The sequence below is a fragment of the Clarias gariepinus genome, chromosome 6 (genome assembly GCF_024256425.1).
Source record: "Clarias gariepinus isolate MV-2021 ecotype Netherlands chromosome 6, CGAR_prim_01v2, whole genome shotgun sequence".
NCBI classification, from domain to species: Eukaryota; Metazoa; Chordata; class Actinopteri; order Siluriformes; family Clariidae; genus Clarias; species Clarias gariepinus.
This window is the reverse complement of record NC_071105.1, coordinates 34245371-34273218: the sequence shown is the minus strand read 5'-3', so window position 1 is coordinate 34273218 and position 27848 is coordinate 34245371. Positions and strand designations below refer to the sequence as shown.

At 38.8% G+C, this 27848-nt stretch overlaps 2 protein-coding genes across 5 annotated transcripts in view; one reads left to right on the top strand and one right to left on the bottom strand.

The window, feature by feature from the left end:
* Positions 1–4351: 4351 nt before the first annotated feature.
* ift27 (intraflagellar transport 27 homolog (Chlamydomonas)) lies at positions 4352–15789 on the bottom strand. The gene is made up of 7 exons (XM_053497850.1): positions 15663–15789; positions 13407–13486; positions 10381–10440; positions 9014–9073; positions 8282–8399; positions 5982–6091; positions 4352–5850 (listed from the first exon to the last, which is right to left on the bottom strand). Exons 1-7 carry the CDS (start codon positions 15694–15696, stop codon positions 5752–5754), a joined length of 561 nt encoding a protein of 186 aa, XP_053353825.1. The 5' UTR covers positions 15697–15789; the 3' UTR covers positions 4352–5751.
* A 1829-nt stretch (positions 15790–17618) lies between these two features.
* Positions 17619–27848, top strand: part of tab1 (TGF-beta activated kinase 1/MAP3K7 binding protein 1) — a 43673-nt gene continuing 33443 nt past the window's right edge. For 2 of the 4 annotated variants that reach the window (XR_008360787.1, XM_053497847.1), the window contains exon 1: positions 17619–17808. Coding sequence is in view for 3 of the 4 variants with exons in the window: in XM_053497847.1 (XP_053353822.1) it covers positions 17710–17808 (99 nt within the window). In the remaining variant the exon portion in view is untranslated. The remainder of the gene's footprint in view (positions 17809–27848) is intronic. The other 2 variants (XM_053497848.1, XM_053497849.1) reach the window with 2 other exon arrangements.

Genomic DNA, 27848 nt, shown 5'->3' with positions numbered 1-27848 from the left:
GTATATTGTGACATTATAAGTAATAAAAAGGAAAGAAAACATTCAAACACCTTCAAGACTTTTGTAATCCTGAACCCATCAAATCGATCATGAATGTTCAATTTAATTTTCCACAATGACTACAGAACCGACAATAACTTCAGGGTTTATGTTGTTCAAGGAAATAGACAGATGTCTGTGAAGATAAAAAAGACCATCAATAAAGGATCAGACATTCTTTTTAAAATCAATGACTTACAAAACTAGAGAAGCCCTGAACCTTCCTTGACTCTATATACCGTATAACATCTTATACACCTATCAATAATCCTAATGCATTGATCATTAGCATCTAATTATTGTTTCATCCCACTTTATTTCAATAGGGTGTGATTTGGGCACTTGTGTTCTCCCACAAAACACGGGCATCTCATGTCTTTATAGTCTTTGCTTTAGGCACTATCATTCTGAAACAGGATTAGTCGAAGTACCAGGAAAGGTCTAGTGAAAAGCGATCATGATGCTACAGCATACAAAGACATTTTAGACATTCTGTGTGCTCTAAACTTTGCGGCACCAGTTTGGGAATGAACCAGATATAAATGCCGTGCTTTTCAGATTCTTAGTAGTAAAACAATTTGAAAAGCATTCATCATGTTCCTTCCACTTTATAATTATGTGCCACTTTGTGTTGGTCTCTCACATAAAATCCCATTTTAAAATATGTTTGTGCTTGTTGGCGTCGAGGGGTCGCCACAGCGGACCAATTGATCCGCACATCTTGGCACAGGTTTTATGCCGGATGCCCTTCCTGATGCAATCCCCCCATTTTATCCGGGCTTGGGACCGGCACTGAATCCAGTGGCTTGGGATTCGAACCCAAGCTTTCCGCATGGTAGACTAGAACCTAATACTGTGCCACCTATTGACGTTTGTGCTTGTAACGTGACCAAAATGGAGAAGTTTAAGGGGTAAAAATATTGTAAATGCACCTTCTGACACGAGTTTCGGTATAGTCAGGGATTTGACCTGTACTGTGCAGATATTCAGTACAACGGCACGACTGAATACGTGTGATATTGCTTTTATACAATAGTTCTGCAAACCTAATTTTTTAATCATCAGATTATAATTTGATTGTTTATTTAACTAGTTATTTTGCTCCGCCAGCATACCTCCACCTATACACCCTTCTATGTCTGGCTGAGCAAACTAACCGCGGAACTGGCGTAATTATCTGGGGTAAAAGTAGTTTTAAATTCTTACCAGTACTATGTAGACAAAAGTCGAAAAGTTGAAAAAAAAATAAACCATGTAGGTCGTTGACACTCCTGAGAAATCGTTTTGGATTTTCCCCCAATTTTCTCCCTAATTTAGTCGTATCCAATTCCTCCCTGTCACTAGGGGGCTCCCACATTAAGGCTACTACTACAACACACATTCGGAGGACAGCGCTATCCGCTCTTTTCGCGTGCGTGACGCCCCCGATTGGCTGTAGAGCCGTGATTAATGTGGTAGCACTAAGTACCTCTCATCCCTCCCCTCTGAGAGAGCTCGGCCAATCAGCTCTATTTAGAGCTTCGGCTACGAGAGGTTACAGCATCACCCGGGAGTCGAAATAGTGTTAAATGGAAAACTAGTGCGCTATGTGGGGTGGAACAACGAAGAAGCAGTTACAGTACTAAGGAATTGCTGTTCACAGTGCTGTTGTGCTCTATATCAGCACCTATGGAATGGGTGATATTAGTCGAAATCTATTTATACAACAGTTAATTCAGACCAAGGAATCTGAACGACGGATGGGAGGCATTTCATGAGTGCTGATAATACATAGTAACACCACTGCGCTGTTAAACTATATGTATCCCTCCACGTCACTGTCGGTCGCCAGTGTACAGTGTCGTCTGTACAGTCTACCATACAGAGGGGAGCAGCTGCCTGTTAAAAAACTCATACAAAGAAGCACTTTCAGAAATAAAACACATCTGATAATGTTATGTCATCTTTAAAAAACACTTCGACTCCTTAATAATTGCTTTCAAGTTGTACCAAATTACATCTGAACCATCCCTATTCTTTTATTTACAGCTAAAATTAAATACTCCTAACACATGGCTGAATTCCAAATCACTCTAATCAAGGTCCCTACTTGGTCTGTGTGTGTGTGAGAATGAATTGTACATCATAACGCACTAGCTTTGCATTTAACATTTAACTGGGATTCAACCCCAGAACCCGAAAGTTAATGGAATTGATGTTGTAAAGCTGCGGCCTCGTACCTACGACTGCATCACACCGTGCTTTATCCAGCAGTACAGCACACCCTCTCGTGTGATATTGCTCAATTATACAACACCACAATAAGCCACTGTCTATTACAATATTAAAGGATGCCTACAAATATCATGTATTAAATCAAAAGGGTGCTAGCATGAAACTGGTATAGACACACAAATGTTCATTTTAGTTTAGTTAATTAGTCTCTAGAGTTTTACGGGATGGTGTGAAAACCGAAAGTCACAGTTTTTATGTGCAGCACCATGACTGCAGTAGCACTTTCATCGATGATGATATTCACATTGCTTTGCCTCATCAAGGCCTGAAGCTATCACACACACACACACAAAGTGTAAAAAATATGTATATTTTCATATCAAAGTATGGCCTAAAGCATTTCCGTTAATTTACTCGGGAGTGTAATGAAGTCACTTAGGCGCGTGTTTTAACAGATGAGCACAGCTTTAATAACAACTCTTTTATTCATGAAGAATTAAATTAAATACACTTCCACATTACCATAAAGATTAAAATTGCACTCATTGTCCTTCCGGTTATACGGTACAAAACTGTTTGAGATTTCTTTTGCGTCTCTCGGTGTGTCTGATGGATCTCGTAATCGTGGCCCTCACAGTACGAGCACGGCGAGGGCAGCATTAATACAGTGTGTGAAATTAGATTACTGTGGCATAGAAGTGCTCTGAAGCGCACGCATCCGCGCACGAACCAGGGGTTCCTTGTAAAAGCCGCAGAGCCACAAGCACACATCAAGGACGCTGGCTTTGTGCCCGTGCACGTGAGTGAGCGCATGTGTTACACGGCGTTAAAGCTTCTTTAATTCGTTCGTCTCCGTCCAAATCCGTGTCACGCCGGCCCTAAGAACGTCTCGCCCCAGTATTTGTCTCCCCCAAACATCCATCACGTCGCAGCGAAGACGGGACAGGAGAAGAGACGACATGGCCGCTGCCTTGTCACAGCCCCGTTTTGTTCGGGGAAGTGTGGAGCTTGGCTACAATTCAGCTCGGTGAGGTCGAGTCAAGATCTGAGGAAAGGGCACGGGTGTTGTGAGCTTTACCGACTCCGTGAGACCGCACGATCTCCTTGTGAACTGGTGCAGTGTGTGTGTCGCAACAAAGCAATAAAAATGTATTCAGGTCCCCAAGGGTTTATCCAAGGAAAAGAAAGCATTCTGCGCATAGCACCGATATAACACGGACAGAAATATTAACAGGATATTAACAATAAAAACAACGCGACCTTCGAATCCGTCTTCTATTGTATCTACTGGACGATTATAATATTCTCCAAGTTAAGTGTGAGGTGCCAACTCTAAGACAAGATTATATTTAATGTTTCTATCCAAGATGTACTGTATTTTTTTTTTAAAAAGAGAAAAAAAAGAATAAAAAATTAACTTCGAGAGTAAGTCAAAAATTATTTACACTCTGAATGTAAAATAAATTTTTATTAACTTTTAGAAAAGACAAATACACAATTTTTCGGCATAATCTTCTTGCTTTTCATACGTTTTGTCCATCAGATCAGTCAACAAGCTGTCGTACTGTATTTCCTCTGTTTTAGCCTGAGCTGCAGGCTGTGAATGCATCGCTGTCTTCACTTCTTCATCAGAAGTGAATCTTCGACCTCGTAGGGCTGCTTTCAGGGGACCAAACAGAGGAAAGTCTAATAGAGAGAGATCAGGACTATATGGAGGATGATTTAACATTTGTTTTGTTTCGGATAGCAGTCCTCTGTGTTTAATCAGAAGTTTAGGCTTCAGCTCTTTAATAAGCGTTTCACTGTAACATGATGGTTGACTTTTGAACTTTTTCTCCAGGATGATTCTGTTCCATACTCTGACGTTTACTCTCAGGCTCATGGTGATGAATCCATGTCTCGTCAACAGTGAAGACTCTTTTTAAGAAACTTCCTTCTTTCTTAGGGTTCAAAAGGGTTAGGGTTCCAAATTTTGTTTGCAGGTATCTGAACCCTTCTGTTTATGCTCTTGGGTGAGTCGTTTCAGTACCAGGTACACCCTTAGACCATAAAAAAATAAAATAATAATAAAAATAAATTCAATTATTAAAAAAATAATCAATCACTGCACGAGTCAGCGTTTCAGGGCAATGATGCTCAAGGTTCCAAACTCTAGAGGTTTGTATGTGATATATTCTATAGTTAGAGGGGTTCTGTATAGGGGATGGGCTATTCAGAAAGGTAGCCCATGGAGTGTTTTAAATATAATAAACAGAATCTTATACAGACTGTGCCTGAAAAGCAGGTACAGGGCATAAAGTTTATAATATTCAAGAAAAAAAAGTTTATTTCAGTAATCGAGATGTGATGTACTAAACATGCTGAAAGCTTAGACAGGGCCAGAGGCGGGCAATACTGTTATCATTTTATTGCAGAATTTATAACAGATGACCGAAAATGGCATTTCTGTCTTGTCAGAATTCTTTCTGGGAACGTCTGAAGTCATTCAGCATTTGCTTTCCTGTAGGCAGACGAGCAGGAGGAGGGAGAGCAACAGAAGGGTTCGTGCTGAGATAAACTGGTGAATCATCGGCATAGAAACGCAAATTTAAACGATGTTGGAAGAATAACGGCGCTGAGTGAGATCGAGTCGATACGCTGCATAGCCACTATTTATGAACATCTGACCAACATCATATTCTTCCTCCTCCAGATTCACCCCCTTGTCTTTGCTATTAGAAGATCCCACACTTTCTAGGAATGCTTCCCAAAAGGCTAGAACTTTGAGCATGGCTGCGGGGATTAGCTCATACAGCAACAACAGCATTAGTGAGGTCAGGCTCCGAAGAAGCCTGGTGCATGTTGGCATTTAAATTCATCCCGAAGGTGCTCAGTGGGGTCGAGAACAGGTTTCTGTGCAGGCCACTCGGTCTTGATCGTTTACTTCAACCTTGTTGAACCGTGTCTTTGTGGAAACGCATGAACATAATTTTACAGCATTCTATACACCCGGGTCCAGTGTAGCTTAGTGGATTACGCTCTGGGTTACTAATCAGAAGGTTGCAAGTTCAAGCCCCAGCTCCACCAATCTGCCATTGCTGGGCCCTTGAGCAAGGCCAATAACCCGGTCTGGTCCTCGGGTGCTGCGTCACGGCTGACCCAGAGCTCCGACGCCAACTTTCAAACGGATTAGTGAAGAAAAAAGAATTTCACAGTGCATTAAAGTATATCTGGCTTTGTTTCTTGCGTCCTTCCAACTTAATGGCTTGGGGAAAGTTTGTGATGGTCGGGGGTCCATTCACTTTTCGTCATATTGCGTGCATTATAAAGAAGATCCTGCACCTTGCAGGATGTCGTAAGGAAACTGGTGCAATGTTGGATATAAACTGACCAATGAAACTGTCTGTCAGTAAGATATGATTTTTTTCCGTGCTAGTTGGATTCTTTAAAAGTTCATGACTGAAGATACACGCATAATCAATAAACAGACCATGAGAGGATGTCAGTCTCTGTGGCTTCTTAACAGAGTCTCTGGATCATCTGTTTCTGGTCCTGATACAGAGTGTGAAAGGCTTGGGCTAAACTCAGAAAAGGGGCATCACAATTCTCCATCTCTTTCTGCAACACACACACAAACACAAATGGGTCGGTAAGTGGAAAAGTAAAAGCCTTTCACCAGCACAGTGTGTAAAGTATGCTTAACTCGGGTGATGAATGAGAAGTGGTGGTGTGGATCAGAGGCCACTCACAGCGGAGGTCTCGTGGTACTGAAGACCTTGTTCTTGTGCCCACTCCTGTGCCATGGCTGTCTCTACCTCTCTCCTCGATGCCAGGTCCGACTTATTCCCCACTAACACACCTTTAAACACATGAACATTCTGTAACTCTCAGCTCACACAGATTGCTGGAGGCTTGGTCTAACATCAGCCAAGCCTGAGGCAACTTTTTAATATTCAGTTTGCTCTTTTTTTTATCTCGTTATCTAATTTTTGATTACTTAACCCACTTTATGTACTAGGATTTCTGAAGCTTTCTCTGGAGCTATGAGCATGAGACCCAATTAATCAATTAATATCTCTTTCTTTGTCCAAGATAAGATGGAGTTTTCTGTTGCAGCTTAATAATAATAATAATAATAATAATAATAATAATAATAGCACCCCCAAGACTTAAAAAGTTTATTTAAAAAAATATTTTTATTTCCCCAATAAAAGATCTGTAGTGTCGACTCCTATTTGCTTTATTCGATTTGCCTTTTTTATCTCTGGTTCTGTTTTGTACTGCTTTCTGATTACTCCATTTATTTATTCATTAAAATGAATAACCTTTTTTTAAATGAGATTTTCCAGAGCTCATTTTATGCTTTACTGCATTTTTAAACACAGTTAAATAACAAATAATATAAATAATGGAAGATACTATCATTTAATGTAAACAACGTTTCTTAATTAAAAGCTTATTAGGATTAAACACGAAGCATCCCAACTTATCCTGACTTAAAACCACTCTGTCCTTATGGTTGCTGGGTGTTTATATATATTTATATAACATAATGTTGTGGATATGAGTGGAGCCTATGTGGGGGGGTGGGGGGCGCGTTGGGACGGGAGCCTATTCCTGGAGATTGTGGGCATTAGGCGGAGTCCAGACGTTGAACAAGCAGAATTAAATGCTTTAATACTCTATTAATATACATAATTAAATAAATATCATTTCATGTTGTTATAGAAAAATAATAAATGATGGGCCAACTGGGATAGTGATAGTTAACTACAAAACAATGTGTCACACAGTAATTTTTAGGTCACATGATCTTTATGAATAAAATATTTAAGAAAATGTAAAAAAAAAAAAAAGATTGTAGTCTGCAATTATTATCCCCAATGTACGTAGCACATACAGTATCTATCTACAATATATAAATAAAAGAAAGTTTTCATCTGTACATTGGTCAGAACTTGTTTTTTTTATATGTCTTTACGTTTCATACCTGAAACAGGATAATGTCTGTCTGTGTTTATGTCTGTCTGTAGGTGTGTCTGTAGATTTATCTGTCTGTCTGTAGATTTATCTGTCTGTCTGCCTGCGGGTATGTCTGTCTGTCTGTAGGTATGTTTGTCTGTGTTTATGTCTGTCTGTGTGTAGATATGTTTTTCTGTCTGTAGGTATGTCTGTCTGTTCGTGTTTATGTCTGTCGGTATGTCTGTCTGTAGGTGTGTCTGTAGGTATGTCTGTGTGTCTGTAGATTTATATGTCTGTCTGTCTGTAGATATGTTTTTCTGTCTGTAGGTATGTCTGTCTGTATTTGTTTATGTCTGTCGGTATGTCTGTCTGTAGGTGTGTCTGTAGGTGTGTCTGTAGATTTATATGTCTGTCTGTGTTTATGTCTGTGTTTATGTCTGTGTTTATGTCTGTGTTTATGTCTCTCTGTCTGTAGGTATGTCTGTCTGTATGACAGAATTTAATACAACGTAATACTTAGATATCTGCCTTAAGGTAAACCCAACATAGTGAAATCAAAAATGTTGAGAAAAACAACGATGTTATGTGTCGGATTTAATAATCTACATTAAAATAAGCTGCTAATAAGCTACTTGCTTGATGTCGACAAATACCTGCACAAGAAGATATCAATTAGAAATTCTAAACTGAATATTTTTACTGGAATTAGCTAATATTTACTGACATAACAGCGCTAAAGTGGAATAAATGAATTTTAATGCACTTGAGTCATTTTAAGACAGATTAACTTAATCTTTATTCAATACTTTGGCAATTCCTCATCTGTGATTCACTCTTCGATTACTGAACAAGGAGTGTATTTGGCTGACGATGAAAGAAGTACAACCGTTTAAGTATTTCGACAAACTCTTTCCCCATCTACGACTTCAACTTAAAGAACTGAGTTATTAAACATGTAATGCTATTGTGAAAGGAATTGAATAGCCTTGGTGTGTACTTCATTATGACCCTATGCGATGTAAAGAGCATTACAGAAATGTCTGTGTGTGTGAGTGTGTGTGTGTCTCTCACAGAAGCGTTCTCTCACCTGGTAACTGCAGTCCGTTGCAGTGTGCCCGGACTCTCTCTAGCCAGCGACTGCAACTGTTGAACGAGTCCAGGCTGCTGATCTCAAACACCACGCACACCACAGACGGCTGCCCCCACTACGCAATAAAACAGCCTGTAAATATATACGCTGACGGACAAAAGCACACACACACACATGCGTTCAGCAAATACATACAGGAGCTCAATTAGCCCAGTGGAGCAGTGAGAGTAAAGCTCTTAACTAATAGGGCTAGGGAATTTATTACAGCGTGGGAAAAGACCACTGTTCTCGCCAGACACCAATTTTCCGATGTTTCTTAAATTACTGGTTCTTGCGCGAGTGTTTCCTTAGACCCAAAGCCCTGTGCAATTTGCCGTTTCTTCAGCTCTAACACGGCAGCTAATTACCGACCCATCCCCGAGTTTAATCAGGTGTGCTGGAGCAGAGAGAACATGAAACTGCAGCACAGGGCAGCAATCAGCGTTTCAGATACATCACACCCACGCTGCGTTCACACAAGCCACCGTTTCTTTCTTATGTAAGTCCATGACACAGAGCTGATCTGCATTTTCAGTGGCAGTGACAAAGTCATCGGAGCCACGTCCGGCGTTGGAATGAAGATTTTCTGCTGATTTTTATTCAGATTAATTACGACGCAGTAAAGCAATTAACCAAAATGATTCTCTTTAGTGGTTTAATGGTGTTTGTTTAAAAAGAAAAATGCAGTACCATTTTCTCACATGCCTCCACAAAAGTCTCCCGTCCTGCAGAGTCGAAGATATATAGCTCCTGAAAGAAAGGACAGGAACGAATCAAGGGAGTGAGGTACTGATTGAGTGAGTGAGTGAGTGAGTGAGTGAGTAAGTGAGTGAGTAAGGACAATAAATAACTGAGTGAGTGTGTAGGGAAAATACTGTAACAGCGTGAGTGAGTGAGTGAGTGCGTGAGTAAGGACAATAAATAACTGAGTGAGTATGTGGGGAAAATAAATAATTAAGTGAGTGAGTGACAGAGTGAGTGCGTGAATAAGGAAAATAACTGAATGAGAGAGTAAGTGAGGAAAATGCATAATTTAGTAAGTGAGTGAGTGAAAGGGTGAGTAGGAAAAATGAGTAATTAAGTGAGTGAGTGAGTGAGAGAGTGAGTGAGTATAAAATAAATAAGTAAGCAAGTAAGTAAATGTGAGTGAATGAGTGAGTAAGTGAGTGAGTGAAAGGGTGAGTAGAAAAAATAATTAATTAAGTGACTGAGTGAGTGAAAGTGAGTGGGTGAGTACGGAAAATAAATAACTAAGTGGGCAAGTAAGTGAATGTGAGTGAGTGAGTGAAAGAGTAAGGAAAATAAATAACTGAGTGGGTGAGTTAATTAGCAAATGAGAACATGAACAAGTAAAGAATATTAGGTAGCAAATAAGAGAAGTAGGTAAATAATTAAGTGAGGAAATAACTAAGTTAATTATCATACAAGCTACGTAGTAATCAATGGAGTGAATTAATTTGTAGGTGAGGAGGGAACGGGTGAGTGAATGAGTGATTGAGTGAGTGTGGAAATGAAATAACTAAGGCAGACTAACTAAGCGGGGAGTAAATAAGTAAAGGTGGTAGATAAATACCTGGGTGAGGAGGCAAGTGAGTGAGTGAGTGAGTGAGCGAGGGCAAGTTAAATAACAGAGTGAGTAAGTGCTTGATTGAAGGGGCAGTTACACAACTATTTGTAAGTGAGTGAGTGAGTGAGTGAGTGAATGGGTTAGTGTAAGTGAGTAAGTAATGAGTGAGTATGTGTATTTGTTTTTATTAGAATTTAATAAATGTGAGTAAGTGAAAGGGTGAGTGTGAGTGTGAATAAGTGAATATATAAAAAATAAGTTAATCAATTAATAATTTTAGTGCTTCAGCGAGTGAGTGATAAAGATACATAACTGTGTGTGAATAAATGGAGGAGTGAGTGTGTAAGTAAAAGAATATAAGTGAGTAATTATGAATGGGTGAATGTATAAATAAATAGGTAAATTCATTTAAAAATAAGCAATTTTAGTGATTCAATGAGTGAGTGAGTGAGTGAGTGAGTGAACGAGTGAGCAAGTGAATCTCACCCACCACACTGTCGCTGGTCCCTGGAATGTTGACAAACCTCATTAGAAGCTCCACACCAGCGGTCTACAAAGTGGACACACATTCACACTCAAAGAAGTGGAACCTACACCCCACATCATAAGTTGCCAGTTTATTAGGTACACCAACCTCATAATGCATCAACCCTGACTGTGAAACCTTGACGCCCGATTGTATCTGCAGTTGAGGAATAAATGACCTTGAGTATATTTAGAGACGGCTTTTTTTCCCCCCAGTCATTATTTGTGGCGGTCATGCCTTAGCCTTGGTCAGTTTCTGACTCCAGGATGGGAATTTGTGGACGGAGGATTGTATCCTGAGCTGAAAATGAAGCACCACATGCTACATAACATCTGGTAAAGTGGCGGCTCTGTGGCGGTCTTTGTGTGTGCAACTTGAACGGACATGTCTTAGATCAAGCGAATCACTTAATACAACGCTTGACTGAATTTGTTCTACAGGCCTGGCCTTATTAACTTTCTGTTCGGTATTATACAAATCCCAGGGGCGAGACGGAAAGAGATACACCGTGATCTTGGAAAGATGTGCCGGCTGGCAGAGGTAACGACTGCACACACACGCACCCCGGAATGCCAATGAGAGCTCGTTGCTCATAACCGCGGCCCATCCCTGCTTCGCTAACAAGCCTGCCGACATTTTCCACGAGTGCCATCGCTTATGGCGTGCCCTTCAAATCCCGCCTACACGCTGTCCGTCGATTCATCGATCGCTCGCTCGCTCTTCCTGTGTCATATTTAATGATCTTTAATGTTGCCTGGTTTACCTATTCGACCTGTATAAGCGCTCTCCCTCTCTCACTCTCTCTTTCCGTCTCACTCTCACTCTGTCTGTCTGTCGGTCTGCGAAACAACAATGCTCTACCCTTCTCATGCCGAGCACGTTGGCACTGTACCTACGCCTGCAAATCTCTCTCCAATACTACGACCTCACACAGGCACACGCCCACACGCGCGTGCAGCACCCAATTACTGCAGTGGTTGTATAAATTATTGACGTTCCTGTCACCTGTAGCCGTGCAGCATGCTGATGCAGGCAGCTGTGTGCGACAGCGCCTCTGCGTCCTTCTCTTTTGTATTCAAATGGCTTCGTCTCCGTTCCATAGGGCTCCATTGACTTTGCCACGACCACATAAGAGCCGTGCGTGAAGTCATTAGATCCACTAAAGTGGGTTAGCGGCGGGAGACGGAGCTACTCAACGAATGGGTTAGAGTCGAAACTGACTAGTAGATTGAGGAGACACTGCAGAGGGAGAACTCAAACGTTCCTCAAAAATCCTCTGGTGTTTTCCTACGTTATCTATGTTTTTTTTTTTACATGACAACATGACAAGATTCTTTTTTTGCTCATTTTATTAATCTTAAAAACTAGACCTACAACAGGAAAAAAAACTAACATGTTGCTTTATCCCAGGGAGCTTAGGGCACTTGACGGAGTGAGTGCACCCTATATAGTAGAGATGGTCAGGTATGTATCGCAATTCTTTTGTCATTTTCTAAGATCACATAAACTGAGACTTTAGTAATGATGCAAATTACAAGTCGACAAAGTCTCCTAAAAATGAAATTATCATTCTAGAAATCCTAGAAATTCTAATATTTATAAAGAACCGCCTGCATTCGATGCTTACTAATGAGTAGCATAAATAAATAAGGATTATAGTAAATTACAATAAATAGTACACAATAAATAGAAGACTTTAAATGGCAGATCCCAATAACCCACACACATCTGTGATCACCGATCAGGATTACAGATGATTCTTGAGATGATTTCTGTGATCAGCCCAAAAAACCCTGATTGGGGCAGTATGATTGTGTGTGTTTATATATAAACAATTTTGGAGTCAATTATTGCCACACCGATACTAATCGATGTACAATACAGGGTGATTTACTCGAAAGAGGCCCCAAATATTCTGTAATAACTCGATTTGAAAAAAAGGCATCCAATGTAAATTTGCTGCTATTCCTCCCACATATACTTCCTGATATGTTTAGAACCGAGGAGCTCCGCATCAAAACAGAGATAACTTCCAGCTCTGCATGTATTGCAATCGATTACACATACATTAAGGTATGTAGCATATTTTTTTGGTTCAGATTCCTTTATTATAGTGAGAGTTATTACAGAATATTCGGGGCCTCTTTCGAGTGAATCACCTTGTACAGTATATGTTTGCATTTGAGGTGGTAAAATGTTGCAGTTCCTCTACAAACCTGCAGGTGGTGCAGACTGAAATATCCACACTGGGAGGTAGCAAAGGATCCTTTTTTTATTTGCTAAGTTTATTTAGAATTGAACATTTAGTATAAAACATTAATAATAATAATAATAATAATAATAATAATAATAAAGAATTGGAATATTTATAAAACTGTGATACTGGATAGGGTGCCAACTTATAACGAGGCACAAGCACACACACACACACACACACACACACACACACCCTGTGTCCACATACTGTGGAAATGATCTTTGAGTCTTTGGACTGTGGAAGTAAAACCCAGAGGAAACCCACTAAGCACATGCAAACTCACACGCACAAAGGACCAGAAGTGGATTCGAACCCCTAACACACCGGGACATGTGAGGCGACAGCACTAGCCACTAAGTCACTGTGCTGCCATGTTGGAAAAATAAAAATGCAAAACTACTTTATGAAATGTTTTCTTTGGCTTTTCCCTCCTTACTCGTATAACAAAAAAAATCTAAACTACAACCATGATAGACTAATAAATAGTTTTTAGAGATCTTGTTTTTTTTTTTTGTTTTTTTTTAAAGAAAAATGTGTTTTAGAAAAAAAAACAGTGGATAAACATTTTATGTAAAGGTAAAATCCCCAAAAATGTGTCAGATGATTCTCAATTGAGTGCTTATTACAAAAGTCTTGAATTATTCTTTATGAATTCTGACGTAGTCTTCATCCTTCTTTAAACCCCGATCAGAGGCAGCATGCTTCATCCTTCAAGGATGAAGACTGTCCTTACCATGCTGTAGTTTTTCTGGAAGTGTGAACCATCGCTGCAGAACGTCTGAGACAGGGCAGTCTTTCCTACCGCTGCATCTCCTATGCACACACACACACACACACACACACACACACACACACAGAGAACCGTATCAGTATCAGTACCAGGGCTAAGGATAGCCTAAACCTTGGATGAGTCCCAGATCAGAGTTTACTTTTTATATGATCCTCTAAATCGATGGAATTTGCCAGATGCGTGTTGACAGACACGCTGATCTCACTCGGATCTTGCAAGTGAACGCAGGATACTGAATACCACCAGTAGCCCACTGGTACTCGGCCTGGAAACAGGAGCTTGCTTAGAATCTATAATCGTGGGATCAGAGTGTCTATAAAACTGTGGTAAAAAGGTCCGAATTGGATTTTCTCATATTATAGGAGTGTCTATATTTACCAGAGAACATCTTCTGCTGTTCAATTCTCAGTGCTTTCTCATCTTTAGCAATTTTACAGTAATTGCTTCTTATTATGTTGGTGCAGTTTTTTTATGGAGATAAAAAGAACATTTAAATATAAACATAAACTGGGAAAAAAAAACTTCAATTAATAAAGAGGACTGTAATCTCGCTGGAACTAATAAAGAGGTGTGTAATGATTAATGGGCAACTTGCTGTGGAGTACAGAGGGAAAGCTCTGTGAGGTGCTGCTATAGGAAAATAGTCAACCTGACCCTGGTCAGATATAACATTAATATTAAAACCAACTAGGTTTTTGGGTTCCCTTTAGCTTGGCTCTGCAGGGCCTCTGGTGGTACCCTGGCACCAAGACGTTGGCAGTGGATCTCCTGGGTGTCTACTTTAATGCCAGGCAGGCTGATGCAGCAGAGGAGAAAGTCTATAGCGGGGGTAAAGACTGCTACATGCCTTCACTACGGTCAGGACTGTCTGGATAAAAACTAGCCGCAAAATAAAAACATTAGGCGCCATGTTGTGCCCTGAACGATAAGTTGTGTTGTGATGGTTCTGCAAAATAGTTGAAAAACTTGATGTGTAAATTCTACCTTTTATGGTACACAATATGATCGTGCTAGGTTTTTTCCCTATTTTACATGGAATATTTTAGATGTTTTTAATATAATAAAACATTTTATTTAAAAAAAAAAAGAAGAAAAAAAAAGGAATCATTCATTTTGAAATTTATGGCCTCAAAGCAACATCGGGCTACATACAGTAGTCATTTTCAAGCAAAGGGTCAAACAGGCTTTTTATCAAACCACACTGGTACACTAAAATTACTATTACATCTGCATATATTGACTAAAACTTTTACTGGGACACCAAGATCCAATTCTGAGCATCAAAAAGCACAAAGAGGCAAAAATATAATGAAAACTACAAAGAAAACCAGAGGTAAGGTAAGAGAGTTGAATGAACAAGGGAAAAATGTTCTAAAAATGATTTAAGGTTGTTGCTTAAATGTTTTTTTTTCCGCAAAAAACAAAAAATCTGTAGTGTCTGTAACCATGTCAAATTTATGTTGCAATATCTTATCAATTTTGCATTTTAAATTAATACATATTTTCAGATTTACGTCTTTTCATGTGAACTCTAAACTGGCCAAGTTTCATTTGAATAACAGTTAAAATCATTGAAAGATCTAAATTTTAAAAAGTTACGGACACTACTGTACATAAAAGGGCATGAAATTGTATTTAGCAACTGTGTTTCTTTTTATCTGATAAAAATAAAAACATGCATGCGTATTTACAAAAAAGTGAAGCATGGATCGAACGATAAGAAGCGAATGTTATATGATCTGAATTCACTTCTCAGTGGGTCGAACACTTTTTAGCACCAATACGATGTTTTGGCTGATAGTACAAACTAACAGTTTGCTACAGTAAGTCTTGATGTCTAATTGTGCTAATGTAATATACTGGGTACATCTTGTCTTCCCTTCTCATAGAGAGTGGCCACACACAGGCATAGAGGCATAGACTTTAACCCATAGTGATATGGTAATACAACCCAACAGCACACTTCAGGACCTGCTGTTACATGAAACTAAACCACTTTCTTAAACCAAAATCCAACAGCAAGGGGTAGTGCTGATTAACAAACTAAAGAGGGACTGGAAAATAAATCAAGTGCATTACTAATTGTGTAGGAGCCTCTCTCAGGACAGACGAGTGGATTAGGACGCAGCCACTGCAAACGCGCACCGCGAACTAGCTCGTTAGCTCGTTTAACCTTATATACAATCAAACTGATCTTACCGACAAGAACACACCGGGCTCGTAATTTCACCATGGTGAGGAAATTTCCTGCAATAACTCGTTAATCTATATCTGTTTTAAACTCTTAAGTGATCTCCCCCTGAGTTGTTCTCTTTCGCCCCTTCCAAGCAGCAAAACAACACGGAAGTGCGTTGCTAAGTAACCGAAATATAATGTTTTCATTGGTGCAAGCCACAGCACGCGGACGAATTCTACAATATAATTGGTTGTTAGATACGGTGACGCAGCGCATGCGCGTTAAATATGGCTTTGAGTTGCAGTACTGATCTTAACCCCAAGTGGTCGTAATTTCTGATTTAATTTTATTTTAAATAACTCTTTATTTGTTCTGGACAGAGGTTTCAAAAGGTGATTGGAACAAAATACTGGGGAGTACTTTTACTCATGGCACCTGGATTTAACACATCTGGTTCTGGAGCATAATATGTCAACGTCAATTATTTTGTGTAATTAATGTCAATGACGTTTGGTTTTAATGAATTTTTAGAAGATTTCAAGATCCTGAAAATGTAGTGTCAACACCTTTTAAATTGAATGAATAAAATAAAATGTAAAAAAAAGAGTATAGTATACATAAGTTATAAGTATAAGTATAATATATAAGTTTGAAGAGATGATTTTATACTGTACGAACCCCAAACAATAATAATATGCAAATTGTTCATATTTTAGATATTTTATTTTAGAGTATTGAAACGAAAATTGGTGTTAGCTTCTAGAAGCATATGACCTGTAAAGATTGTTGCTTAAATGTTTTTTTTTCCGTAAAAAACAATAAATCTGTAGTGTCTGTAACCATGTCAAATTTATGTTGCAATATCTTATCAATTTTGCATTTTAAATTAATACATATTTTCAGATTTACGTCTTTTCATGTGAACTCTAAACTGGACAAACTTCATCTGAATGACAGTTAAAATCATTAAAAGATCTGAATTTTAAAAAGTTAAACTACTGTACATAAAAGGGCATAAAATTGTATTTAGCAAATGTGTTTCTCTTTATCTGATAAAAATAAAAACATGTTTGCGTATTTACAAAAAAGTGAAGCATGGATCGGAAGATATCCATTATAAGATCATGGATGTAATTCCATGGTCGTTCCTACATTGTGAAGCAATGCTGAACGCGTCCAAAATATGCAATAATCTTCATTGGACAGTTAATGTTGAGATGTATTTTCTTCTCATGATTTATGAAGTCTTTATAACTGCTCTAATCCAAGGTCCTATTAATTGTGATTTCTGAGGCTGGTAACTCTAAATGAACTTCTCCTTTGCAGCAAAGGTAAACTTTGGTCTTGCTTTCCTGGGATGGTCTTCATGAGAGACAGTTTCATCATGGTGCTTGATGGGTTTTGCAAATGCACTTGAAACTACTTGAAAATACTGTTCCTGCAAGAACTATTACAGAAAGGCTGACCTCCGTGTCCTAAAATAACAACTGTTGTTGTTGTTACATACAGTAATTACCTAATTCCATATGTGTCTTTTCAGTATTTATTTCTTTAATAAATGTAACCTATTTTACGTTACATATTTTTTTACAATTAATAAATACACCTATTACTAATATTTTCAAATGCTTTATTATTAGTAGTATTGTTATTATTATTATAATTATTATTATTGTTGTTGTCGTTGTGGTTAAAATTGAGATTTGATGTCCTTGAACATGTAAATAGCATATAGTAGACTGTATATAATAATACTATAATGATGATAATATATACTATAATAATATAATAGTATATCATATTAATTAATTATAATATATGATATATATTATAATAATTTCTTATAATACTATAATAAATGTATAATAAATAGCAGAAATTATAATTATTGGTGATATTATTATAGTCATTTTATAACATGCTCACCACGCGCGCCGTGTACGAGTTGCGCGCTCACTGTAAGTCATTGGCACGCGCTGGAAGGTGCGCCTGCGCGTTCACGCATGTGCAATCATCCTTTTTTCTTTTTTCTTTTTTTCTCTCCGAGTCCATCTGTGTGTCGCGGGGAAGATGGAGGGCACGGCGTACGGAGCGGCCAGGGCCGGAGGAGCCTTCGACCCCCTCACGTTCCTCCAGCAGCCTCACACCGTCCTGCGCATGGTGTCCTGGGTGAGTGCGCGAGCTTTGTTTATTAAATAACGCAAATCCCCCTGTTTTTTTTTTCTTTTCGTTTTTTTTTGGAGTCAAGATAAATAAATGCTGATGGGCAGCGCGCGAAGGAAGTCGCGCGCTCGGCATCGCGTGCCTCAGTGCTCTGGTGCTCGCGTGCGTTCAGGAAGCCTGTGAAGGTGACTTGTTTTAATATACATACAGGCTGCATGAGATTATTATTATTATTACTATCATTATTATAAATATTATTATTATCTGAGCTGCATTTTTCTGAGCATGAAGGGTGTTTAAAAAAAAAAGACATCCACTGCTGGTCAGGTTGTACGTTTTGCCCATGATAAGAGGATAACACACTTATACACACTTCACCATGGTACTCTACTCTACAGCATCCTAATTGTGTCCAAAGGGAGGAAAATCAACAGCTGAGGCAAAGGAGGATGCTCCTGCCTTCATGTTTTTCTTTAGAGACCACTGAAGTTTATAAATGAATACGATGCTTTCTTTCTTCGGAAAACAGATCCTTATGTACGTTGCTCATTTCTTACCACCGGTAGGATTTCAGCAGTAACATCTGAAGTGTTTAATAACTCCAGCAAAGCTGCCGCGTGTGATACGCTCGTCCCAGCACCGCTCGTTCCATCATGTCACACGAGAAAGCTACTTAAGCAATATCACATGCGGGAGAGGGCTGTTGTGATGAATATCAGCACAGATGTAATGCAGTCGAAGGTATTATAACCATGCTGATGGCACAACTTTGAGTGTGATTTTTATGCAATAGTTCAGCAAACACTAATTATTATCAACAGATTATAATAATTATTATTCCTTTTATTAAATACTTATTTTGCTCCGCGATTACATATCCTTCTGCAACCGGCAGAACTTACTAACCACGACTGGTGAAAGTAGTTTTAAATTCCTACCGGTACTATGTAGCCAAAAGGTGAGGAGAATTAACAATGTATGTGGTGGACAGTGCTGAGAAACTTTGCTTTATATTCCAATTACATGTGCATGTGGCACTATGTCATCTTTGGTGGTGAGGTTTGAACCTGGCACCTTCTAAGGATTAGTCCATGACTTTAACCTCTGAGTTATCCCTGCCTATGTTCCACTTATTCTGCTTTAGAATACAAATTTGTAGAATACAAATTTAGAATGTGTATGTGACAAATAAAATTTGAATTTGAATTTGAATATCAGCTCTGTTATCTTTCAGGTTCAGGAAGATATTGCATTAAATGGAAAGCTAGTGCGCTAGGGTGTACAATTACTTGTTCCAAGCACCAAGTATTGCTTTTAATTAGGGCTTACAGAGAGGATTGGGATTCAGACTTGTGTTAGAAGCTAGGTAAAAATGCAGCTCGGCGTAAAATAAAGCGGTTCAGAGCCAGTTCAGAATGACTTAGAAGCAAGTGCTGTTTAAGATGACATTATGTTATCAAATGAGTTTTCTTGCTAAAAGTGCTTCCGTGACTGGTTTTGACCCATGCTGTGACCGATGCATTGCCATGTTCATGGACATGCATTGCCAAGGCAGCACTACTAACAAAAAGACTAGATGACCAATGTACCATAATCACAAACAGAGCTGATTGGCTGGTAGAGTGGAGTGTGTGATGCAGTCTGTGCCAAATGATTTGTTTCCCATTTACGGACCAAGCGACTGTCTACTCTACGAACGCCACTTTTTTTTGTTGTTGTTGGTTTTTCTTTTGCCAACACACAAAATGTAAAGCTATTGTATTGGACTTGGTGACTCCCCCTTTAAAAACATCTGTGTGGCACAACGGAAAAGCATTTGCCTGGGTTTCTTGTCTGGAGATTGCAAGATCGAAGCCATGCATTTGGCCAAATCCCCAGACATAATGAACAAGATTTATAACCACTGTAAGGAAAGCAAGTAATAACAACAAGGTACAGAAAAAAAATATTTAGTTGTTGATCTATTAAAATTATGGAAAATTATAGATGAAGCTTTAGCAATTTTAATCTATATACCTATTTTTTAAATGCATCCATACATGCTTTGATTGGACAACATGTGCCTAGTCTATCTATTTTAATTTTCAACATATCGCAATTACAAGTCTAGGGGTCGTTTCATTCTGTGTAATCACCTGGCCTGACTAAAATGTAATCACCCTCTTATCTTCACACTATTCTTATTTTTTAATTGTATTTTTTACAGTTGTATTGAGTTTCACAAAATCCTAAATATATAGCTGTAAGAAGGAACTAATCTGATATAGTTACAAAGATGCACATAGCATGATTATGACTACTGTACACCTACAAAGTGATCTACTGTATATGCTACTGTGTACCTTATAACACAGCCAACGAGTGACACAAGTACCCAGAACTGGTAAAATATTGGTTTATACTGTGTTAAATATTTTATGGATATATTATATCCATTTATAACTTGTGTTAAAATAACCTCCTCATGTTGGTATTATAGATAAACATATACCGTGTCTGTGCCATAAACCCCCTAAAAATTAAAAGGAGCAGTGTGGTCTGAGTAACGGGGATGTTTTACAAAATTAAATGAAAACAGCATACACTGCATATGATATTTCTTGCATAATAAGTAATAGGTAATGATAAACATCAAAATTTAGATTAACTCCTTAATGTTCTTTTCAACTGTCTTTTTTATTTCCCTTGATTTTTCACTGATGTCAACCAACCAGGAAGGGCACAAACTACAGTAACATGTGATTCCTCCAAGGCACAAGAAGCCATCAACCCTATCTTTTTTTTTCTTTATGCTGCTGCCCGCTCAACGTTAGAAGGGTCATAAAACGCTCGGCAGGAAGCTGTATCCACCCATTCTGCTTGTGTGAGCTCACAGATGTCCTCAAGTCACTCGGGAATCACGCTCGTGATCTCCGTATGATATGGCGAACGTGTTTCCGTTGCAGCACCTGGGGGCTTGAGTCACTATATCTTATTGAAAAATGTGTAGAACTTAACCTGATTAAGTCATTTCTTCCACTTAGTATTGGTATGCTTTGCTAAAAAAAAAATTCACTATATTTTAGACACAACTAAAGATTTTGCATTTTATATCAGTTTTATATTGTTTGTAAATATATTGATACTTTTAGCATGAAGCAACATCTCAACTTGGCAATATTGGCAGTGACCTATATTTATGAGTGGTTTGGAATTTTTTTTCTTTCTGTTATTTTTGCTCCAGGGAAATAAAAAATGCATAGAATTTTTTTCCGTTGCTTTTTTCTTAATCAGGATGTTAAAGGGCTAACAGTAACCCATGAAAGTTTCTATTTGTAGATCTTGTTGAAGTCTTTCCTCGTATACAGCGTTCCTGATCAAATAGGATGACTACAGGACGCAACCTAACAAATGATTCTGAAATGAATTTGCAATTGATCCTCAGACCTGGCTGAAAGAATGGAAAAGAATAAGTTTGCTAATACAAGTTCTAACAAGGCCTTCAGAAGCAACAACGGCATAACAACAAAGCAAACGTTTAGTTGTCCTTGGGTTTAATTAGCAAAATTAAGATCCTGCTCAAAATATTTTTATAATTGATGACTAATTGTTCCAAAAGAAAATTTATGTTATGATTTTCTGAATTGCTTTTGGTTGAGAACTAAGTTTGGTGGGACTGGCTTATCCTTATTTATTGCTAGTGCTGATGATAATTAATGCTGCGTTATTAAGGTCCATTGTTCCAAACTCTCTGGACATCTCCAACATCTCACCATATTTCAGTGCATGCAGCGTTGGGGGTACCCATGGACAAGCAACTGTCCTTATTGCTTTCTGAACCAAGTTCCCCTTGTACTGCTCAGTTGGACCTGCCATTTCTCACGGTACAAAGAAGACAAACTTCCCATGGCTGTCTGAACTTCAATCAAAGACCGAAAAACATTAGTACTTTTTCCTAAACCAGACACGCACTGCTTCTGCACATTATAATATGATGGTGTGTTAATGACTGTAGCTTTTTAAATCTAACAATGGACAGTCAGTAATTCAACACAAATCTCATATTATGTTTAGTTTTTTTTTTTTTTTTCTGGTAAATTCTTAAAAGAAGACATATTAACACCACAAAGCTAAGTGTTCCCAGTGGGTTTAAGATGCCATTCTAATCCAGATCAGTGTCTGCTGTTTGATAGAGTCTGCCTGCGTCTCTCGTAGCAAAATCCAGGACACAAATCAGTCGGACTCTAATAGGCACGCGCGTACATACAGACACGCAACCAGACAGCCGCTCGGTCCCGTCGTTTCAAGGCCTGTGTGTTGCCACGGCAACCTGGAGACACAGCCACAGGCGCAATGCTGCTGACGTACACGCTATCCCATAATTCTCCTGTGCCGCAATGGGATCGTCACCCGGAGACATACAGGGGTGGAATGGACCGGAAAATCAGAAATGGTTGACAGGGGAAATGACAGAGAGAGAGAGAGAGAGAGACTGCAAGGAAACATGAAAGACATGCTTGTTCCCTCACAGCTTGGAAACACTACAGCACATTTTTGCAGCTACGATTTTGTCTCAGTCTGTAGAAGCATATACGATAAAGTCAGTGCAATAATACATTTTAAACAGATTTGAAGCACCTTGGTATTGATTATGCTTTGCGTGGTGAAAAAAAGAGTCATTGGTCGGAAGGGTCAAATTATCGGCCTGCATCAAGCAAGGAAATCAACTCAGGGGATTTGAAATGACCTGAATGAACCATGGATAGGGACACAAATCACTTAAACGCTTGCTAAAGTTGCAAAGGAAAACAATAAACAGTTGAGCTGAACTAAGAAATGTTTAATAGTGAAAGTAATAGCATTTGCGTGTCCATTAGAGTGTCCATAAGTACAAAATAAAAACTTTTAGGGAGATAATCAGAAAAAAAAAGGGTTAAATTTGCTAGGGAGCGTAACAATTGGACTTTGGAGCTATGAAAAAAGGTCATGTGGTCTGATGAGTCCAGATTAAACCTATTCCAGAAGCATGGGCGCATCAGGGTAAGAGGGTAAGCGCACAAAGCGAAGCACCCATAATAGATAGTGCCCAATGTACAAGCCTCTGGAGGCAGTGTTATGATCTGGGGTTGCTTCAGTTGGTCAGGTCTAGGCTCAGCATTGTTATGTGGCAATAAAACAAAGTCAGCAGACGACCTGAATGTATTAAATGACCAGGTCATCTATGGATTTTTTTATTCTTTCCTGAAGGTGTGTTCATATTCCAGGATTTATATTGGTTGTGGATTCCAACCACTGTTTAAAAAACAACAAAGAAGAAGAAGAATATTAGCAGTAATGCTTCTCTTGCAGTAGTGCCATTCAAGTCAATCTGCTCAATTTTAGCTAGTTTCAGTTTAGCTAGCTGGTTATCTATAAAAGTCCAGTAAGTAGAAAAGGTCCCATAAAAGGCTCTGGTTCACCTTCAGGTTTCAGATGTTGTGTTCTGTTTATTCTCAAATTCATCCCACAGCATGGGGCACAATGACAGAATGAAGCAGACTGTTTAAACGGTTCACATTGACTTTGCTTATCTTACAGGGCTAGTAATGTTATACAGCATTTGTCCATACAGCGTTGAAACATTTGATCCCAGCGATGCACACACAGACACATGAGCGTGTGTGTGCACCGAGGACGGAGTGTACTAATACTGTATGATGGTGAATAGAGGAGGATGGACAGAGAGACGAGATGTTAAAGGCAAAGAAAAAAGTGACACTCTAACAGTAGCTGTGTTTTCATGGACCCTGATAATCAGAATAATAGCCCACTCGGAATAAAATGGAATCATGTAAACATCTCAGTCGTAACAGTCCGACCCGATAATCCAGTAAATATTAGCCATGTAAACACTAGAGCTGATCATTTCTCTCTTGTTGGATCAAATATATTCTTTCTGCACATCTTTGCCCCACGTAGGGGTAGTTCGAGGAGAAGTGACAAGTTTCCATGAGAAATTTCGCTTCCATTTCCTGTGAGAACTACTGTCTGTCTCAAGTTTTTATTCTCATTCACTGTGTCTCTGGCTGAGGAAGGAGCTCTGATAGGTTCGCATTTGACAAATAAGAAAGCATCTAACCAATCATAGATTAGACTGAATTCTGGTAGCCAATCATAACAAAGACTGGAATTCTGACTTATCCTCAAAGTTGGAGAAAAATACTTCTTCCCCTTCTTCTGTTATATTTGTCGTAGATTAAACACTTTACAGCTTTGCACATATCCAAGCAGATATATTCAGATAAAATTCTTTGAGCATGTAAACGCCTATCTTATCCAAACAGTGTCCATGTAAACTGTTATGTTGGAATCTCTAATCAGAATTATTTTCCTTGGATAAAAGAAATGTTGTCTATTTAAATAATATCTACTCTTATCGGATATATAGGCTAAAATACGATACGATAAGATATATTATCGAAGAGGTCAAAACTGTACGTAGTTACATAACGCAGCACCTTACTGGACATACTGTACTGAGCATGGAACAGAAGGTTAAGTCTATAAAGGTTAATTTGATTAACTTTACAGTTTAAGACAAATACAATCTCGTTGCTCTTCAGTACATTATGTCTATCTGTTAACATATCTGCTTTCATATACCCTCATTAAAAATGTTTTAGGCTGAGCTGCGAGCCATGAATTCGCCGCTGTCTTCACTTCTTCATCAGAAGTGAATCTTCATCCTCGTAGAGCTGCTTTCAGGGGACCAAACAGGGGAAAGTCTGATGGAGCGAGATCAGGACTATAGGAAGTTTTTGCGCGACATGCATTGTCATGTGTTTAATCCAAAGTTTAGGCTTCAGCTCTTTAATATCTGTTGAATCCCAAAAAACTGTAAGCACTGATGAATTTTCCAGCTGATGTTTGACTTTTGAATTTTTTTTTGGTTGACGATTGAGGATGTTTCCGTTCCATACTCTGCCGTTTATTCTCAGGTTTGTAGTGATGAATCCGTGTCTCGTCACCAGTAATCATTCTTTTTAAGAAACTTTCACCTTCCTTAGAGTATCAGTCCAACTTGTTATCTCCAAACACTTCTGTTTATGCTCTTCCATAAGTTGTTTTGACACCAAGGTACACCCTCAGACCACAAAAAAAGTTCATCACTGGACACTGTTTTTCTTTAGTGCAAATCACAAGTGGGGGCTCCATTTTTGCTCACACTGCAGTTACAAATGAATGATGTAACACATTCACACCTGCACAGCAGTGACTGGGGAGACAGTAGCCCTGAACGGAAAGCGGCAATAAGACACCAACACTAGTCTTAATATATCTTTTAAATATATATAAAAAAAATTGTACAGTGTACTTGCAAGCTAATTTTTAAATACACTGCGCCAGCAGTTATGGGATTGTTATCACTGATGCTATCTTGTTAAGCAAGCAGAAACTGCTGTCACGGTGTTATTTATCTTTTGGGTTGTGAGATGGTGTTTTTGCAGACGCAGTTGAATCATTATAAGTAACTGATTTTACTTTTGTACGAATTTTTCTTTCTTCAAGACGGATAGTTCCGTTGTCCTTAGTGTCCACATATCATATGATGTAAGAGGTCAGAACTGGAGTTACATAACGCAGCACCTTACTGGACATACTGTACTGAGCATGGAACAGAAGGTTAAGTCTTAAGAAACTGCCAAGGATTTTCTGATGAATGTTCTCACACGCACACACACACACACCACATGGATGTGAACACTGACTTATGCAGCCAAATTGCTGTTTTGCACTTTGAAATCTCAAAATTCTTATATATTTGAATCATTATGAAGCCTTTTATGTTAACAAAGGATTAAAAAAAGAAAAATTGTGAGAGAGACAGGAAGGAAGAACGCTGAAGAGTCTGCAAAAGACTACAAAATTAGAAAAGTTTTAATAAAGTAAAAAAAACAAAAACATAATTTAATTACTGTAATTATGCCTAAGAGTGATCCTAACCCTAACCCTAACCCTAGCAAGTTCCTTAATAACGTAATTGCATACTAGTACTGCAGTGTTGTGTAGCTATTAATAAAAATCTGTATCTGCATCCGTAAGCCAATATTGTGATAAATCACAGTGCAGGAAGATATTTATTATCCCATGGATTTTTAGTACAGCACCAGCCCTGGTTTAGTCTTGGAGTTTTCATTATTTTAATACAGAGGGCAAAATGAAAGCATATTAGCATCATAGCAGCACAAGATTGTCTAAATTGCTGTTTATTTTTCCTGTTTATTACATTCATTCATACATTCATCATCCCCGGCTTAAACGCTGCGTTCGACGTAACTCAGACACAATCTGTGTCAAAATGTCTCCATGTTTTGTTAGGAACCAGGTAAAGCATTTGAATCGTGCAAATGTTTTAAATAAGAAATCAGTCCCATTTCTCCTTTAATGGATATAATAGGGGACACAACAGAGCATGGAAGACATTCTGAAAGAGCTCACATGACATTTTCTCTGACAATTTTATGTCAGGACTTGGAAGATGATGCCGTCAGCATGGCTGCCTCACGTTGTCAGCACAGACACAATGTCACAGTGAGATTTTATTCAAATTTATTTGATTTGGATTTGTTCGAGAAATGCAATCAGAACAGGTTGAATATTAAAGTTGATATGTTATTAAATCATTAGAATCGGTAAGTATGATGGAACTTCCTTTCAGTAATTAAGGGTTTTAAAAGCTTTATAAAATTAGCTAGTTCTGTCACATGTGCACCATTTTGGGAATGATGTCATTGGTGGACGAGTTTACAGATTGTCACATGACTTCATGATTTCAGGAGGTAAAGTCAAGGATAAAGACAAGAACTTGCATCGGCAACTTGCGGAAGAGATTAATCTGTCTGTGGGAACTGCACACGCAATCACTTGTACATTACCGGAACTCAACTGGAGGGTCCTGTCACACCCCCATACAGTCCTGACATTGCTCCAATTTTTTTCCACATGTTTGGGCCATTAAAGGAGTTCCCGGGAGGCCAGGGTTTCAGACTGGAAGCAGGCAGTCCGATCATGGCTCCGGTGTACTGAGAAAACTTTCTACCTTGATGGTATTCATGCACTAGTGAAACACTGGGATAAGTGCAGTAGTGTCTATTAATCTGTACAATCAAGAGTCCCAGTTTCACTTGAATGTCCATCGTGGATTTAATCGACTTATATCTGTGCTGATTTACCTATGTGAATAAAATTCTAAAAAGTGGTAAAGTGGTGTTTCATTTGGTGTTGACATCATGAGCAACCTTGCTAACGTCATCATTTTCTGATCTCCTGACTTTCTTGGGTATGAATTCCATTTTTTTTTCTTCCTTAAATTCCTAAATATGAGATTAACATGTAGTTGAACACAGCATGTTAGTTTGAAACAGGGCTACTGTGTTTGGGTGTAAGTGCTAGTGACAGTACAGGACTGGATCGTCAAAGAAAGAAAGACAAAGAGGAAGTGGAAAGAGTGAGAAAGAGCAGACCAAGAGAGACGGAGACTGAGATAGACAGCAAGAGATAGATGCTTTCTGTCAATCCACAGCAAGGTGTTCTTTAATGTCAGAGTTGTAGTCAACAGCTGTGCAAACCACGGCACCCACCAGAGGCACCCCCCCACACACACTCTGTCTCTGATCACCACACACACATACTCATCCATGACACCGTTGGCAAACAACTGCCTAGAGTGCAATACACACACCCACACGCACGCACACTAAAGCAGTAATCTTTCCCTCAGGCAAAACAGAATGTTTCCCTGTAGGCATCGCGTCCATTGATTAACTTCTGAAAGTTTTACAGCATCGGCACTGTAGGGGAAACAAAAAAACTCACAAAGCGAAAATTCTCAAAGTTTTTTTTCCCTACTTTTAGTAAAGAAAAGTGTGTGTCTCCACATTGAAACAGAAGGATTCATTGCAGTCCAGGTCAAATAACTCTAAACAGGCCCCTTAGGTTCTGTAGTCTTGATGACCTCACTTAAGCTAAAAAGAGGAAGCGATGGGTTGCGGTCACGCGTTCTGCACTGTCAGTGACTCTTGTCAGTA

Bases quoted from the DNA above. Each gene is read 5' to 3' on its own strand.
- ift27 (XM_053497850.1), bottom strand. From the start codon at position 15,696: ATGGTGAAATTACGAGCCCGGTGTGTTCTTGTCG. The intron at 13,487-15,662 runs GTAAGATCAGTT...GTGTGTGCATAG, and splicing joins AGCCCGGTGTGTTCTTGTCG to GAGATGCAGCGGTAGGAAAG. The intron at 6,092-8,281 runs GTGAGAGAACGC...ATGTGTTTAAAG, and splicing joins CAACGGACTGCAGTTACCAG to GTGTGTTAGTGGGGAATAAG.